The sequence below is a fragment of the Sceloporus occidentalis genome, unplaced genomic scaffold (genome assembly GCF_023333645.1).
Source record: "Sceloporus occidentalis isolate IW3139 unplaced genomic scaffold, rSceOcc1.0.p SCAF_58, whole genome shotgun sequence".
Classification (NCBI taxonomy): domain Eukaryota; kingdom Metazoa; phylum Chordata; class Lepidosauria; order Squamata; family Phrynosomatidae; genus Sceloporus; species Sceloporus occidentalis.
In genome coordinates this window covers 4,975,668-4,992,628 of record NW_028317038.1, presented here as the reverse complement: position 1 = coordinate 4,992,628, position 16,961 = coordinate 4,975,668, and the positions used below count along the sequence as shown (strand labels likewise).

At 39.8% G+C, this 16,961-nt stretch overlaps 1 protein-coding gene across 1 annotated transcript in view; it reads right to left on the bottom strand.

Annotated features, from left to right (window-relative positions):
- Positions 1 to 7,455: 7,455 nt before the first annotated feature.
- LOC149287638 (BMP/retinoic acid-inducible neural-specific protein 1-like) overlaps positions 7,456 to 16,961 on the bottom strand; it is a 279,818-nt gene continuing 270,312 nt past the window's right edge. Inside the window, exon 7 of the mRNA XM_089492628.1 lies at positions 7,456 to 8,596. Coding sequence (XP_089348754.1) covers positions 7,456 to 8,596 — 1,141 coding nt within the window. The remainder of the gene's footprint in view (positions 8,597 to 16,961) is intronic.

The window sequence follows — 16,961 nt, the reverse complement described above, 5'->3', positions numbered from 1 at the left end:
CATATTCAGATGGAAACTAAAAACTTGGTTCTTCAACAGGGCATTCCCTTCTATCACAACCTAGTTTCTCTAGTCATTTTCAGATAATCTAATCTCGTTTCATTTTCTAGCTCATTTAAGTGGATAAAAGCAGAATTTACTCAGTTTATGCACTACATAAATCTATAGTGGGATTTTGGTTAAAATTGGAATATGTAGGGGAGAGTTTGACATGATCAGAATAGACACAGCACAGTTAAACTCCAAGATATGTGAGATAGAAGAAGTGATAACAATTGACAAGAGTTGTACATTGTAGGAATAGCACATTAGGAGAGTACAGGAGCAGAGGTACAGGGGGAACAGTGTAAGGGGCTTTAGATAAGGGTCGGGAGTTCAAATTTATTCTGGAGGATGTGGGAAGCCAGGCACATTGGAGTAGCAGATAAAATTAGGGGGTATCACCCTAGAGGTTGTAGTCCAATTTATAAGAATACATTTTTTTTTTCTAAATAGATGAGGTTTATATAGAGAATAGTAGATCCCAAACCAGAGCTAAGTAGTAGTAAAGAACAAGTGCCAGAGAAGGAGACAGTAAGGTGCAGTCTGAGAGGTAGGATTAAATGTCATGACCATGAAATGTTTGCAGTAGAAGGGAGTGGTCAAGTGTCAAAGACTGCAGAGAGTAAAAGAAAGTCACTTTTTGTTTTAGAGGCAAAGAGATTTTATGTTTACGGCTGTCTTAATAGATTGCTGTGGATGGAAACCAGATTGATAACAGTCATGCAGAGAGTTGGAAGGAGGAAACATGAAACATAAAACATAAAAATTGATGGCTCATTTGGATCAAGTCTGTCCCGCTGTAAAAAGTCAAACCTTAATCATTCCTTGGTCTCTTATTAGATTCAGGATAGGGCAGAGAAGGGGATTAAAAGTGAAAAACAGACATTTTAGATTGTGAGAAGACATGTTTTAAACAAAGTAGGTTTGTTTTGCAAAATGTAGAGTACAAGAGCACCTTTAGAAGTGTTTGGTTTGTGTGGAGTACCATGGTTGATGTGCAGGGTAGCGTACAACAGCAGACGAAACCTCATCTAGGACTAGCATGTTCTAGCATGTCTCAACACTAGGCAAATACCTCCATAGTGGTATTTAGGTTGATCACAATGGAGGCCACTGAGATCACCTTGGGGCCAGTCACCATATTGGGCCCAAATTTTGCAGCAGAGATGCTGGTGTCCTCTGGATACCTTGGCTACAATGCTCCACTGTTGTTTCTACTAATAATAAATATATTTTAGGTGTCCTATTTGATACATCTGTGCCCTGACTCTGTAACAGGACCTGAACAGGCGTTTTTGTTTGTTTCTAATATGTAGACATTATTTGTTAATTAATCTTGTACCCACAGAGTCTTTATATTTACCCCATTGATGGATGATTTGGTATACATGCAATACAAGATCCTTATATGTAAATAAAAAACACATATATCAGAGTGCAATCACTAGATAAAACTGAAAACAAATGTACATTTATAGACATGGGAGTGGATCTTTTGGTTTTTTGTTTTTTTTTCCGCTTTAATCAGTTATCATATACATATCCCAGTCTTTAACATTTATACAATTGTTGAATATCTTTGAAATGCACACATCATAAACATCATAGTACAGTACAGTATTAAAAAAAAATCTTCACAACTACTAATATAATGAAAATGTAATCTGTCAAATATGTAAAACAGCAGATTTTAAAATAATAACCAATTTTCCTTTTATAATGTCCGATATTTGTTTTTAAGGGATTAAGTTTATTGGAATAAAGTGACTACCTTGTATTAATCTGTCGGGTTTTGAGTGATCATACATCATTTAAAGTGGGCCCACTTGTTGTCAGGGGTGTGGTTAAGAGGAATGGATATGGAAAGGCTTTATTGTGTTTATTTAATTTTGTGACTTTATAATTAATTTATTATAATAATAATAATGTACTTTTGCACTCCACTTAACAAAAGTTGTGCTGTTTCTGCAAGGATTATTGTTACTTTTTTGGCTGAAGAACAATAATACATTTACACTCACAAAACCTTCTGAGAGCCTAGAAAACAACAGCATCGGATGAAGAAAGTCCATTAGAGTATTTAGATTATATCTTTAAGGAACAGGGATACTTGGGAAGTATGTACATTAGGGCAAGTATTTTCCTCTTTTCATGTGAGACCTTTTCTAGATCTAGAATAGATTTCTCAAAATCTGACACCACTTTTCATTTTACATTTTTTGTACCTAGTCTGGTGTTTAGTTCTTGGCTTTTCTGATATAGTTACCTGTAGGGATGGTAGTAGAGCTTTGTAAGTAACCGAGTACAACACTGTTGACCCTATTTGTGCACATACTGTACACTACCATTGAAATGTTTCGGGTCACTTACAAATGTCCTTGTTTTTGAGAGAAAATCAAAGTGTGTCCATTAAAATAACATCAAATGGATCAGAAATGCAGTATATATATTTATATTGTAATTATTTACAATATTAACAATATCTATACTGCATTTCTGATCCATTTGATGTTATTTTAACCCCTTAAGGACCGGGCTCATTTTTCGTTTTGTACCCTGTGGGACCGAGGCTGTTTTAATACTTTTGTGGTGCTTGTGTTCAGCTGTAATTTTCTCCTCACCCATTTAGTGTACCCACATAAGTTATATATTGTTTTTTTCAGGACAAGATGGGCTTTCTTCAGATACCATTATTTTGATCGTATCATCTTATTTACTATAAAAAAAATAAAAAAAACATGGTGAAAAATTGAAAAAAAACACATTTTATGACTTTTATTTGAAAAATCTTTTACTCACCTAAAAAAGCAAGTAAAAAAACTAGCTAAATAGATTCTACTACTTGTCCTGAGTTTAGAAATACCCAATGTTTTTATGTTTTTTTGTAAAACAAGCAGCGTTTTATGATTTCCAAATCTTTTTTAACAAATCTGGTCAGTCTGCCTCTCTCTTTGGAACATCTTTGAAGCGGGTTAACTCATATATTTTTGAAAACTAGACACCCCAGGGTATTCCAAATGCTGTTATTTTAACCCTTTCCATGCATCAATTATACAACTACACGTTGTCAAACTTTGTAATAGTAATTTTTTTTCACACAAATTGTAATTTAGTTATAGATATACAGGTCCTGGTATATGCCACTGTCAAACAACACCCCAATGTGTGTTCAGGAACATCTCCTGAGTGCAGTGATACCCGACATGCATGGATTTGTCGTGTTGTTTGAGATTTAAAATGCCACATTTGGGAAGTGCGCTTTTTTTGTCCATTTTGGAAAGTCTGTACCTATGCCCTATCTTTGAGCTCAGCCACTCCAATTTACCCCATCAGCCATTTTTTTTTATATTAGACACCCTTTGGGTATTTGAAGTGCTTTTATTTTAACTCTTTGTTGAGATTTTTGAGAAATTTTAGCACTTGCTCAAAATAATAAACTTTATTTTTTTATTTTACTTTTTTAATGCTTTTTTTTTATTTTTTTTTTTACACATTTTGCTGGATGGTTCATCTAGTGACATCACTGCATAATTATTTTTAAATGTTAGCACTTTTTTTTCCATATTTTTTTTTTTTTTTTTTGAATATTTTACTAATCACATTGTGATTAGAAAGCTGGGCTCCATTGACTTGCATGGTTGAATGCAGTACCTGTATTCAACCTACAAGTGGAGCCAGAGTTCTCTAGACCATCTAGCAAACTTTAAAAACTTGTTTGTTTCTTTTACAGGGCGGCCGCCATCTTGTTGATGGCGAAGAACACCGGCAGCTGCGGCTGTGACCGCTCTCCGGAGCGGTCACAGCCCACCCAGAGGTAAGTGTTATGTGTCGCTGGATGCCTCCTGATCGAGGCATTCCAGCGACACCATCGTTGATCGCCTCCTAAACGCTTTTAAAACGGGCGTCCGCTGCCATACAATGTATGGCGGCTGTTGACGCCTCGGGGAGGGGCCAGACATGGCCCCCGATGCCGATCTCGGCGTTACTGAATGCCTCGACATCGAGGCATTACAGTAACGCCGTTTAAGCGAAGAAAGTGATCGTTGATCACTTTCTAAGCTTATTTTACTTTTTGACGGTTCAGGACCGTCAACGGTCATTTAGTGACCTTCATGTCATGACGGTCCTGAACCGGCAAAGGTCGCGAAGGGGTTAATGGACAAAAATGTTTTCTGTCAAAAACAAGGAAATACTGCAGCTGGAAACAAATTATTTTTAATTGAATTTCTTCATAGGCATTTAGAGGCCTTTGATCAGCAACCAACACTCATGTGTTCTAATTGCATGTTGCAATCCAAGTTTAAGTTTAAAAAGCTAAATCATAAAAAAAACCTTTTGCAGTTAGCACAGCTGGAAAAGTGAAACCAAACTTTTGAATGCTAGCGTACGTTTGTGCATGTGTCATTGTCTGTGTTTTCCAGGTTGGTTGGATAAGTTTGGTGTGGAAGAACTTGACTGGCCCGCACAGAGCCCTGACCTCAAACCTATGAAACACCTTTGGGATGAACTGGAATGGAGATTGAGAGCCAGGCCTTCCCACCCTACAACAGTGCCTGGCCTCACAAATGCTATACTGCATAAATGGGCTAAATTCTGACAGAAACACAAAATCTTATGGAAAGCCTTCCCAGAATATTGGCAGCTGTTATAGCTGCTAACTACATATTAATGCCTATGTATTTAGAATGTGATGTCATAAAAGTCCCTGTTGGTCAGGTGTCCAAATACTTTTGTCCATATAGTGTATGTTCCTTTACATATGAGTGGGTCAGTGTCTGAGTTTGTAAAGGTCCGTCAGGTTTTTGCGTTGGTGGTAGGGATAACAGCCAAAGTCCAGCCCTGTGTAGGCAGACCTTTTTTTTACTTAATTTTCATGTTTATACATTGCTTTTTTCTGTGTTTTCATGTGTTTTTGTGTATTACGGACACTCATTTTGTAGAATTATACAGTTTATTATCTGCAGCATTGCCCTTGTACATATGGCTCATCAAATAAGTAAATAGGATTGACAGTGAAAAATCTTTACTATCCCTAATAAAAGGCAATTCAAATACTTAATGCTTGTATCCAAAATTAGCTTACATATTATTTGCATCCAATCATCCACTACTATAACCTATAAAGTGATAGAAGCATACAACAAAGAAGTATGATTTAAAATCAAACATCAGAGGATTTTTTTAGCACTGCCAGTAAATCACAATGTTTTTAACAGGGATAATATTGTCCTCTACATCAGCGGTCCCCAACCTTTTTGGCAACAGGGACCGGTTTTGTGGAAGACAATTTTTCCACGGACGGGGTGGGGTGTTTTGGGTTTGATTCAAGTGCATTACATTTATTGTGCATTTTACTTCTATTATTATTAAATTTAAAATATAATGAAATATTTGCAACTTCCCTGGTTGCCTTTCCATCCATAAAAAGCACATAAAATGGTGCCCCCCAGATATGACACTCTGCTCCCCAGATACGACACTCTGCCTCCTGATATGCTTTATGCCCCACTAGGTATGCCACTCTGACCCCCCAACATACCAATGCACCCCCAGACTCGGTGGTGCCTAGTGCCCTAGGGCCCCTAGATATGCCACTCTGCCTCCGATATGCCACTCTGCCTCCTATGTTTTATGCCCCCCTGTCGCCCTAGATATGCCACTCTGCCTCCTGATATGCCACTCTGCCCCCCTCATATGCCACTCTGCTCCCCTGATATGCTTTATGCCCCACTAGGTATGCCACTCTGACCCCCCAACATACCAATGCACCCCCAGACTCGGTGATGCCTAGTGGGGGCAGCCGATGTACATCCACACGATGCGCGTAGACAACCTCTGCTGCTGCGCTCCGCCATAGAAGCCCCAGCGGAAGTTCCGGCAGCAGCGGATGTTGTCTGCGCGCATCGCACAGACCTTCCTGGCAGCCGGGGGAAGTCTGTGCGATGTGCTCAGATAACCTCCACTGCTACCTGGGCTTCTATGGTGGAGCACCGGAAGGTCATGTAACACCGACGCTCCTTCATGGAATTCCCGGCGGAAGTGCCGGCAGGGGCGCTGCCGGCAATAATATGGCAAGCTATTAAATGAAAAAAAAAATAGTATTAAAGCAGCCCCGGCCGGCGGCATCAGCACCCAGCGGCCGTATGCGATGGCCGCCAAGTGATGGGAGCAGCGTGAGGGGTGAAAGCTCAGCCCCCTCGCACTCACCTTTCACCCCTCACGCTGCTCCCATCACTATGCGGCCATCAGATTGTTGGAAATCGAATCTAAACGGCCGCTGGGTGCTGATGCTGCCGGCCGGCGCTACTTTAATACTTTATTTATTTTTAATATGGCAAGCCGATCTGGCATATTAAATAAATAAAATAAAAGGATTAAAGTAGCTCCGGCCGGTGGCATCAGCACCCAGCGGCCGTTTAGATAAGTTTTCCAGCAGTCTGATGGCCGCATAGTGATGGGAACAGCGTGAGGGGTGAAAGGTGAGTGCGAGGGGGCGGAGCCACTTCACTTGACTTGCCCCCCAGGCCTTAGGCTGCCAGCCCTCCCCTGAGTGCCGGCAGGAGCAGGGTTGTCTGCACCAGAGAGGAGGATCCAGGTCCCCTGCATCGCTGCGGGCGATCTGGATCCTCACCCTACTGTCTGCCCGCACCAGGGCTAAATAAAAAAAAGATAAACGCCCAGAACTGCCATGCGGCCCAGTTGCGGCCCGGCGGTTGGGGACCCCTGCTCTACATAATTATTCTCATTGATCTTCCAGCAAGAAAGAGCAACTTCATTTTGTTACAATATTCAGCTGGTATGCTTGTATCATTTTCTATATCCATAGTGCAGAAGAAGATTGAGTTACTAGGAGTAGAATTGTAAGTACAATTTAAATTAAAAGAAAATCAGGTTAAGTGATGTGTTCTTTTGATAATTAATCCTGTTTTACTATACACTCCACATGACTAGCTACAATAATACACTTACTACAACAGAGTAAACCAGTAAATCTGGTAAAAAAAAACAACAAACAAAACAAACATACTATCAATTTCTATCACTTATGTTGTAGGTACTGTATATATTTAGAACAGCAGTTTAAGGGTGTGTTCATATTGAGCAAAATATCCAATTTCATGAACGCAAAACATCATGGCTTATTTTTATTTTAAAGTTACTAAAATCTAAAGCATATTTATTTTGATTAAGAAGTATGTAAATATACTTCCTTATTCATAGTACATCATAATCACAGTAAGCAATTAAAGTGGATTCTACAAATTTCTGTATATTAAGAAAACCTTCAAATTGGTTCAGTTGCCAAAATTGATTTCATTAAGTATTTAAGTTGATAGTCCTCACAATTTCTTAAGATATTGTGCCAGAAGTGTTTTACAATAAAAGTTAACCCATTGGGCCATAGAAGAGAGGTTAACAAAGTTTTACTGTCATGTGGTCAGGCTGTTTTAGAACCTCGGTGCTATATAAGTCAAGAGCATGGTTGATCCGTATGATCTCACTATTGGTCAACTTCAAACGGTGCTTTAGCATACAAGTGAAGAGGTCCAGTTGTGGCTTTCCTGGCCCAGTTGGGGGGGCCAAACGATTGATTCTTTCCCGGATGTCTAGCATAAGCAGCATAACTGAGGAGGAGGCATAGAAATGACCACCTTGAGAGTATGACTGATTTACCTGTTGTACTGCACTACGCAAAAGGTCTGGGTTAAATCTTAGGCTATACCCATACAACTGTACTTCTGAGATTTTCACATAAAACTGACGTTTCATAGGGTCAGATAGGTCAACAGGACCTTGTCCAGTCTCATTGCGTAGTAGTGACTGTAGACGTGTCCGGCTACGCAGGTATATGTGAACCGTTTCAAAGAATGTTTTCCATCGGTTGCCCAATAAGAGGGTCCAGTTGAAGCACTGACTATTTTGTAGACGTGTCTTCTCCCATCTTGGATAGCCATATTCCCCAAAAGGCATACTCCATCCTTCTGAGTGGCTCCCACTAAAAGGATTGACATAGACAAAAAAGCTGGGATCAAGCGTTGTATTTCGAGCATGACAAATACGCATGGACATTCCAATTACCATGTGAAGGAATTCTACTCTGTGTTTGTTGCTCTTCAGTGTGAGAGACATTCTTTTCCTCCAACGTGGATCAAAATAGGTGTCTAATCGTATCTCATTGCTGATAAAAGTTGTGTGCACATGAAGTCGAGAGTCCATTTTTTGAAGGAGATAACGCAGCTCTTGATCTTGGAAGTCCAGCTCTGTTTCTAAACTCATAAACTGCTCACTGCGTTCAGAGTCCACATTCTGTGCTTCACAACGACCCCTATACAACTTGAAACCCTTGTTACATGAGCCACAAAGAGAAATGTTAGCCATGCTGCACATGGCACAGCTCTGGTTACCTCCTATGGTGCAAGGGACGGGTCTCTGACATAGAGTACTTCCTCCATGGCATACGCAGCTACTTTGACTTTCCAGAAATGTGCCCCAAAAGCCATTCTCATTACAATAAAGGAGAGACTGCACATGAGCAAGCCATTGCTGGATTGTCCTAAGAGAGGGAGAGAGAAAGAAAGAAGATAATAAAAAAGACAAATAACAACTGTCAGCAACAACACAACTTCTACAGCTTTGAAAGCAATTGAATTAATTAAAACTAAGTATAGCTTGAATGTTTGGATTTCAGTCAGTAAAATTGTTTTGGAAATATTTGCCTATTCTACTTATGGAAGCCAAGATCTGAGGCAAACATTGACCCACATCCAGTGGCGTCACTAGTGTTGGTGTCACCCGGTGCAATGACACATGGTGTCACTGACGTTGGTGGGCGCTCCCGCTGACTTCGGGGGAGTTCCCACTGACGGCAGTGGGAAACACCCCCATTTGAAGGAAAAAATGGGTGGGGAGCGGGGCGCATCAAGACCCCGCTCCCGCGACCCAGAGGATTCGGGTCTTGACCCAGAGAACTGGAGGAGCAGCGATGGTAGGGTGATCCGAGGCGGATTACACTCTCATAGAGTTCCCTGCCTGTTGTGGTGTCACCCCCTGTAAGGTCCGCACCACCCGCACCCGGGTTATGATGCCACTCCCCACAACCCCAGCTTCTAACATCCTTACAAAGGAAGCCAGACCCAAGAAGGTGCAAACAAGCAGGGAGAGTTATTTATGAAAAAGGGAGGAATAACCGAACAGGAAAATAGAATGGCTGTTCCTAGGTTATACACATAAGGTGTATCATAAGTATATATATATATCTATATATATATATATCTATATATATATATATATATATCTATATATAATATTTTAAACACTACAACAACAACAGGCATCTGGCTCAAAGAGATTTACAGGGGTAAACATTTACTATATATTAACTTAATGTAGTAACTATGGTGTACTGTACTGTATTACATTTTGGGGAATGCATAATTACAAGCTTCACCATTATTTGTTTTTGTTATTTTTGTTCTAGATGCAAATGTTAGGTGAAGAAATTATTTATAAGTTATGACGTGATTAAAAGTAATTAAAAAATAGGAAAAAAATTTGATTGAGGTAAATTGAATTGGCCCGGGTTCAAAGATGTCTCAAATAACATATAAGGGCAGGATGACCAGATGTGAAAATTCCAAACTGAAAAATGTTCACCTCCCAAATGTGCCCTTTTAGCCCCCAAACAACCTAACCTATGCATCGGTGGTATCACTGTTATTCGGGAGAAGTAAATGTATACCTGAATTATAATGTGCGTGAAAAAACGCCCAAAAACGCAACCACAAACATTGACAAAGGCCAGTAATACAATTGGAAAACGTTAAAATACTAGAATTTTAAATACCATTGGGTGTTTAGTTTTCAAACATATATTGTTTGATGGGGTAAATTGAATTGGCAGACTTCAAAGAGGTCCCAAATAGGGCATGGGGGCAGGATGACCAGTTGCCAAAATTGCCAAATGGACATGCCCCAAATGACCAGATGTTAAAAAATGGTTTTGAAATAAGCAATACAGCACTTGTATTTTAAAGACAGCCATTCTAAAAAAAAAACTATATATTTTGTGTGGTTACACTAACTTAGAGAGAAGAAACGTACAGTTAAACAGCAACTCTGCAAAAACATTGTCACAAAGGGTACAACATTTTTTAAAAAACAGCTCTCTACTTAAGGGGTTAAATAGGTGAATTGGATGAACAATGCATTTCTAACTATACAATTTGGTAAAACCCACCCACCATGCGAAGAGACATGGGTAATTTGCACACACAAAAATCACACAAAAGTGAGCTAAGACATCATGCTGTGTGGGAATTTAGGATGTATGTTGATAAAAGGTGTGACATCATCTGATTGAGAAAACAGTGTGGGTAAGGCTGAAAATAATGTTCGACTGAGTGATGCATGTTTCATTTTTTTTGTGTGTACCAAACATGTATTTATTGGGGGGAAAATGCTTTTTTTTTTTTTTTTTAACATAAAATTTTTATTGAGATTTGCATGGTCAAGGAAATATCACAATGCCAGATGGTAAACACACGTGAATAAACAATCAGAGAGTCCACAGAACATCGTGACCAATATGCGCCGAATACAGGCGGAGTGACATACATTTGAGAGCCGCAGCTAAGCTGCCAGAGAAATCTCAGGATTTTCAAAAATTTTACAGCATATGACAACCAGAATAGAACACACTATCCAGAAAGAAATGGGGACACCTCCACAAATGGGTGAGTGAAAAAATATATATAGTTACCCTACAGATCTTGCTGCTCCCGAAATTAACACTCCTCACAAGTGTTGTTAGAAACAGTATGTCGAAAAACCAGGGCGCATAGATATGTGGGGAAAAAAAATTAAACAAATATAGTGTAATAAATCTCAGCAGAAAAATAAAGTGTGATATTAATAGCACTCACAAGTGTGCTTGAAAGTGATCGCTCATCAGTAATCCAGAAACTTCTGTCTTGGAATTTCTGTGATGAAAATCAGAAAATGAAATAGTGCAATAAACGTTGATATTTCTTTAATGAATAAAGGTAAAAAACTTACAAGCGGATGGGCATAACGGATATGTTATGCGCGAAAGCAGTGTGAGGATGTCCTTCGCAGTAGTAAAAATGATGATCAGTAAGTCCGTATGTAGAAAGTCCAAAGATCGATAATCGAATTTAAAAATTTCTCTACGAGTTTCGCCGACTTCAATGTCGGCTTCCTCAGGAGAATTTCAAAAGTCAGTATGTATCCCGTCTGTATCTTCGCGGTTTTTAAAGCTCCCGCTCGCCGTCTTCTTCTGTTTACGTCATCACGTTTAGTCTTTTTTTCTTTTTTCCTCTTTTCTTTATTAGTCGTTGTCTTTTGGATGCCTCAGAATAAATGTTACTGCATTGGGTGAAGAAACTGACAGCGAAGGACGTGAAGATCTTCATTACATTTTGTCATCGGGACTCATGGTGGCCAATATTCATAATCGGTAAGTATACAAAATAAATCGTAGAACAACTTATGAAATCAAAATTATGACATATCGAATGTATTGATTGAACAATTTCTTTTTTTACTTTCACAGAAGTATAACCACAAACTAACAGGGGACCCATACAAGAAACAGACAGAGAAAATCAAGATAGAAGACATCTGTATATGCGGTTTGGAATCTTTCCAAACTTAAGTGGGTAAGTGAAACAATGTAGCAACATAGTAACAATGTTGATTGATGCCAATTTACTGTGTGGTGAAGCAATTAAGAGATAAAAGGTGCATCTAATATGTTAAAAATATGTTTTCTTCTTTCCACAGGAATATAACATGTTTAACAGAACACCCATAAGGAAAAAGGACATCTGAGGGAGATGAGTGAAACGTGATAATAGTAACAGCGTTAATTGATCAATTAAACATTACTGTAACAATGTTACTGATGTCCATCTGTCATGTATGTCTAAGCAATTAACCCGAGAATGAAAAGGAGATAATATGTAAAATGTATAAAAAAATGTATTTGAAAAATTAAAAACGGAAATGTAATGAATGAAATCAAATAAATGTTGTGTAAAATGAATATGAATAATAACATATATGTAAAATAAATCTAAAAGAATGATTATTGTTTTGTATTTAAAAAATATATAATAAAATGAGTTTAAAAAAGGAAATATTTGTATGTTTTAATAAAATTAAATAGATTACTTTAGGAAAATGGATATATCAAGTTCTACATTTAGACCATCTTTTTTGAAAGTTTGGAATTTATATATCCACTCGGTTTCTTTTTTTGATAGAATTTCTTTTACATCTCCTCCACGCCAGTGGGGGGATACTAGATCTATCCCTATTATTTTGAAATCAGGAAACGAAAACATATTACATTTGACACAGTGTCTTGGGATACTATGTTTGATATTGTTATTTCTTATTCCTCCTAAATGTTCGAGACCTCTTACTTTTAGTTCCCTGGATGTACGTCCTATATATTGAATTCCGCATTTGCACTCTAATAAATACACTACATTTTTTGATGTGCAATGTATAAAATGACGAATATTATATTCTTTTTTCGTTATAGTGCATTTAAAAGAGGTGGTTTTTTATCTTGCAGGTGGCAAGTTTTACATAGTTTACATATACTTTTACATATATTTTACTAGACAATCTTTTAATAATTCATCGGGGTAATTTTTCTCCTCAAATTTCTTGATCAGATGTTCACTCTGATTAATAAAGTCAGTTTCCTGAGTACAGTTCCTGCGTATTCTGGCTAATTGGCTTTTTGGAATATTTTTTAGCCATTGAGGGTGATGGCGGCTGGAATAATCTATGAAACTGTTCCCATCGGTAGGTTTGAAAAAAGTTTTTGTAATTATTTTTTCGTTATCTCTACCCATTAATGTGAGATCCAGAAAATCTATCTTTTCTTTGTTAATACAGGAGGTGAATTTTAAGTTGTATGTATTTAGGTTAATGAAATCTACAAATTGTGTGAGTTCCTCAGAAGATCCTTGCCAGATGATGAGTACATCATCTATATAGCGTTTCCATAGAACCAGATTTGCACCAAAAGGATTGTTTGACCATATCTGATGTTGTTCCCAGTCAGCTACGTATAGGTTAGCGTAGCTTGGTGCAAATCTGGTTCCCATTGCTGTGCACTTTTGTAGATAAAATTGATTATTGAACAGGAAATAGTTATGAGTGAGGATGAAATGAATGCATTGTGTAATGAAAAGATTCTGTAGTGGATCTATTTGTAAATCGCTAGTTAATAAGTTTTTTATAGCTTCCTGTAGAAAGCACCTTTTAAATCCCGGGATATATAACCTTCACCCGTCTGGCTTTCCTTTAACTACTACAGATTCCTCGTCGTATGAAACTCCACTTACACCAGTGGCTTAAAACAATGGGTTTATTAAAATAACAAATACATATATGCGAGTATATAGAGAAGCGTCTGAAATACAAGGCTCTATGACTAACTATACTATGCTAATGACTCTATGTGTGCATGTAAGGATGGGGTGTCCCTGTCACCTTGATGTTATCCTTCCTTCTTTCTTTCTGGTTCTCTCTCTCTTTGTTGCTCACACAACACCTTTATAGCCACTATGCCCAAACAGTCCCAGCCAATCATCTTCTTAGTTTGTGTCCACTCATCCTTAGGAAGGCACAATCTTGTACCTGCACCAGCTGCCTGTAGAGACCGCTCTTGTCCAGGAAGTTAGATTGCCCCCACAGTGAAGTTGATGGTCCTCAGGGCAAATTCAGGGTGGGTTGATATTGTCTCCTGCAATCCTTTTGTTGTAGGAGAAACACGTGCTTGTCTCCAGCCCAGATACTATCTCCTGCAGTCCTTTTGTTGTAGGAGATTGTAGATTGTATCTCCTGTTTATTGTTCCCACCTGAACGGTTGACGTATCCTCCCTGTATACGGTGATCCGTATGTATTGTGAGTTCCTGGACATTTGGGTTTCGCCACTAGTGTAATTCCTTGAAACTGGTTTACTCAAGAGGAATCCCATTGTGTTGGGATCCAGCTGTTGTCCTTGGAGATTAATAGTTGACTCATATTTATTACACTTCCACTCCTTGTTGATGTGGGATCACCGTATACAGGGAGGATACGTCAACCGTTATCCATGTATATCTGTCCGACCAAATGATTTCTTCCATTATTTCCAAGATATGTGTAGTGTCTTTAATATATGACGGAATTTTGGTGACATATTTTTGTAAAAAATAATCCACATACTGGGAAACATTATTAGTTAGTGAATCTGTTCTGCTTATTGTGGGGCGACCTGGGGGATTTGTTGGATTTTTGTGTACTTTAGGTAGAAAATAGAAAATCGCTATTTTTGGAAACTCTCTGTATAGGAAATTGAATTCCTTTTTATTCAAGATGTTATTATCTTTACCTTCATTTAGGAGTTCAAAGAGTTCTTTTTGAAAAATTTTTGTGGGGTCTCCTGGTAATTTTTGGTATGTGGCTTCATTGTCTAACAGGTGATTTTCATCACAGAAATTCCAAGACAGCAAAGTTTCTGGATTACTGATGAGCGATCACTTTCAAGCACACTTGTGAGTGCAATTAATATCACACTTTATTTTTGTGCTGAGATTTATTACACTATATTTGTTTAATTTTTTTCCCCCACATATCTATGCGCCCCGGTTTTTCGACATACTGTTTAGAACACACTATCCAAGAAGAAGACAAAGGAAGAAAAGAAAGTGGGAGAAAAAGAGAAAGGGAGGGAAAGGGGAGAAAGAAAAAGAAAAAAAAAAAAAGAGAGAGGGGGTTTATACCCAAGAACTCATTCATCATGAGTCAGTGATCGCTTTCATGTACCAGGGAGTACGCATATTCCCTAGAATGAAACCCCCAGGCGCAGGGGTGAACGTGTGCATATAATAATCGTCCCAATTCTCCCAGGTAGAATGAAAGAGATGTAATGTGTTAGAGGCCGTGTGTGCCATTTGTTCGTATATATGTGTTGTGGTGAGGGAGTATAGAACCTCTCGGATCGTGGGAGGGGAGGAATTCTTCCATTTACGAGCGATGCAGATCTTAAAAACATGCGCCAGAAGTTTCCTACATGGTGCTTCTAGCGAAGGTGGGAACATGTCTAGTAGAGCCACTTCTACCTCCTCATCTATGGGAATGTGCAGCAATTGAGTAATGAGATGGAAAACATGTTTCCAAAACAACCAGATGACAGGACATGCCCACCGTATATGTAACATAGTACCCACTTCACCGCATTGCCTCCAACAAAGCGGTGACGTAGAAGAATACATTTTAGCCAGCGTAGCAGGTACATAGTACCAACGAAACAAAACTTTGCGATTGGTTTCAAAATGAGTGGCATTCCGGGAGACTCCCTGAAAGTTTGCAAGGGCGTCATACCACATACTGACATCATAGGTGTGACCAAGCTCTTTTTCCCATTGTAGCATATACATAAGTTTGGCCTCAGACCCATGACCCAACAGAGCCGCATAACAGAAGGAGATAGCCTTCGGAACATCGGGCGCCCTCTGGCAAAGTGTGAGAATTGGCGAGGTGGCAGAGGAAAGGGCAGAGTGACCCAGTCCTGACGAGGCAGCGAATAGAGAGACTGTAATGATTGGAAACTCTGCATCCGACCTCGTGAGAGGAGGTGGGAAATAGAGGTGATACCCCTACGAATCCAATCCTCCAAAGAAACATGCGGCAGCAGGGGCTTCAGGGACGACAAAGGTGCCGAGCTATGGAGCCCAGGGGGAAAGCCCAGCTGAAGACGGTGTGCATCCCATATCCGCAGAGACAGCAAGGTAGTGTCCAAGAGGTCCGGCAACGGAGGCCTGAGGTCCCTGGGGAGCCATAGGACGTCGCTGAGCGGAAACGGAGAGGCATATAGAGACTCCTGATCTACCCCTGTCACCTGATTGCGAGGCGAAAAGAGCAGAAGAGATTGAGCTAGGTTGGCGGCTAAGTGATATTTCTTGATGTCAGGGACCCCAAGACCTCCCAGTAACTTAGAGCGTTGGACAACCCCGAGTTGGAGTCTGGGTCGCTTGTTGAGCCAGATGAACTTGGACAGTCTCGATTCCATGCGCCTAAGAAAGGCCACAGGTATCATGATGGGGATCGTGCGGAAGAGATACAGTAACTTCGGAAGCGAATTCATTTTAAAGGAGACGATGCGACCCAGCCACGAAATTTCCATCTTAGACCACCTGTTAAAATCATCGCTGATCCTATTCCACAAGGGCAGGAAGTTGGTGCGGAACAGACTGGCAGGAGATTTGGTAAGTCGAATCCCCAGGTAGGTAATATAGTCAGATCTCCAGGAATAGGACAGGTCCACAATCATAGACTCCTGATAACCGATGCTAAGGGCTTGTGTTTTAGACCAGTTAATCTTGTAGTAGGAGAGACGTCCAAAGGCTTCCAGGAGAAGGGAAAGATTCGGCTCCGTAAGGGTCAGAAGGACATCATCCGCGTATAAGCAGATTTTGGATTCAACAGAATACATAGTGAATCCATGAATGTTGGGATCGGCCCGAATCGCGATTGCCAACGGTTCCATGGCCAGAGCGAAAAGGAGAGGGGAGAGTGGGTACCCCTGCCTGGTGCCATTGTAAATGTTGAACGGTTTGGAGAGGAACCCGGAGGTGTAAACAGCCGCAACAAAGGCCTCCGGTAAACCAAAAGCACGTAACACCGACAGCAGGTAGCCCCAGTGTAAGCGGTCGATCGCTTTCTCAGCGTCGAGAGAGAGTAGGAGGCATGGAGAGTTCGTTTTCTGGGAGACAGAGGTAATGTTAATCCATCTCCTCGTATTATCAGACGGTTGCCGTCCCAGGATGAAGCCGACCTGGTCGTTTCTGATCAGAGCCGGGAGCAGGGCATTCAAGCGATTAGCCAAAAGTTTTGA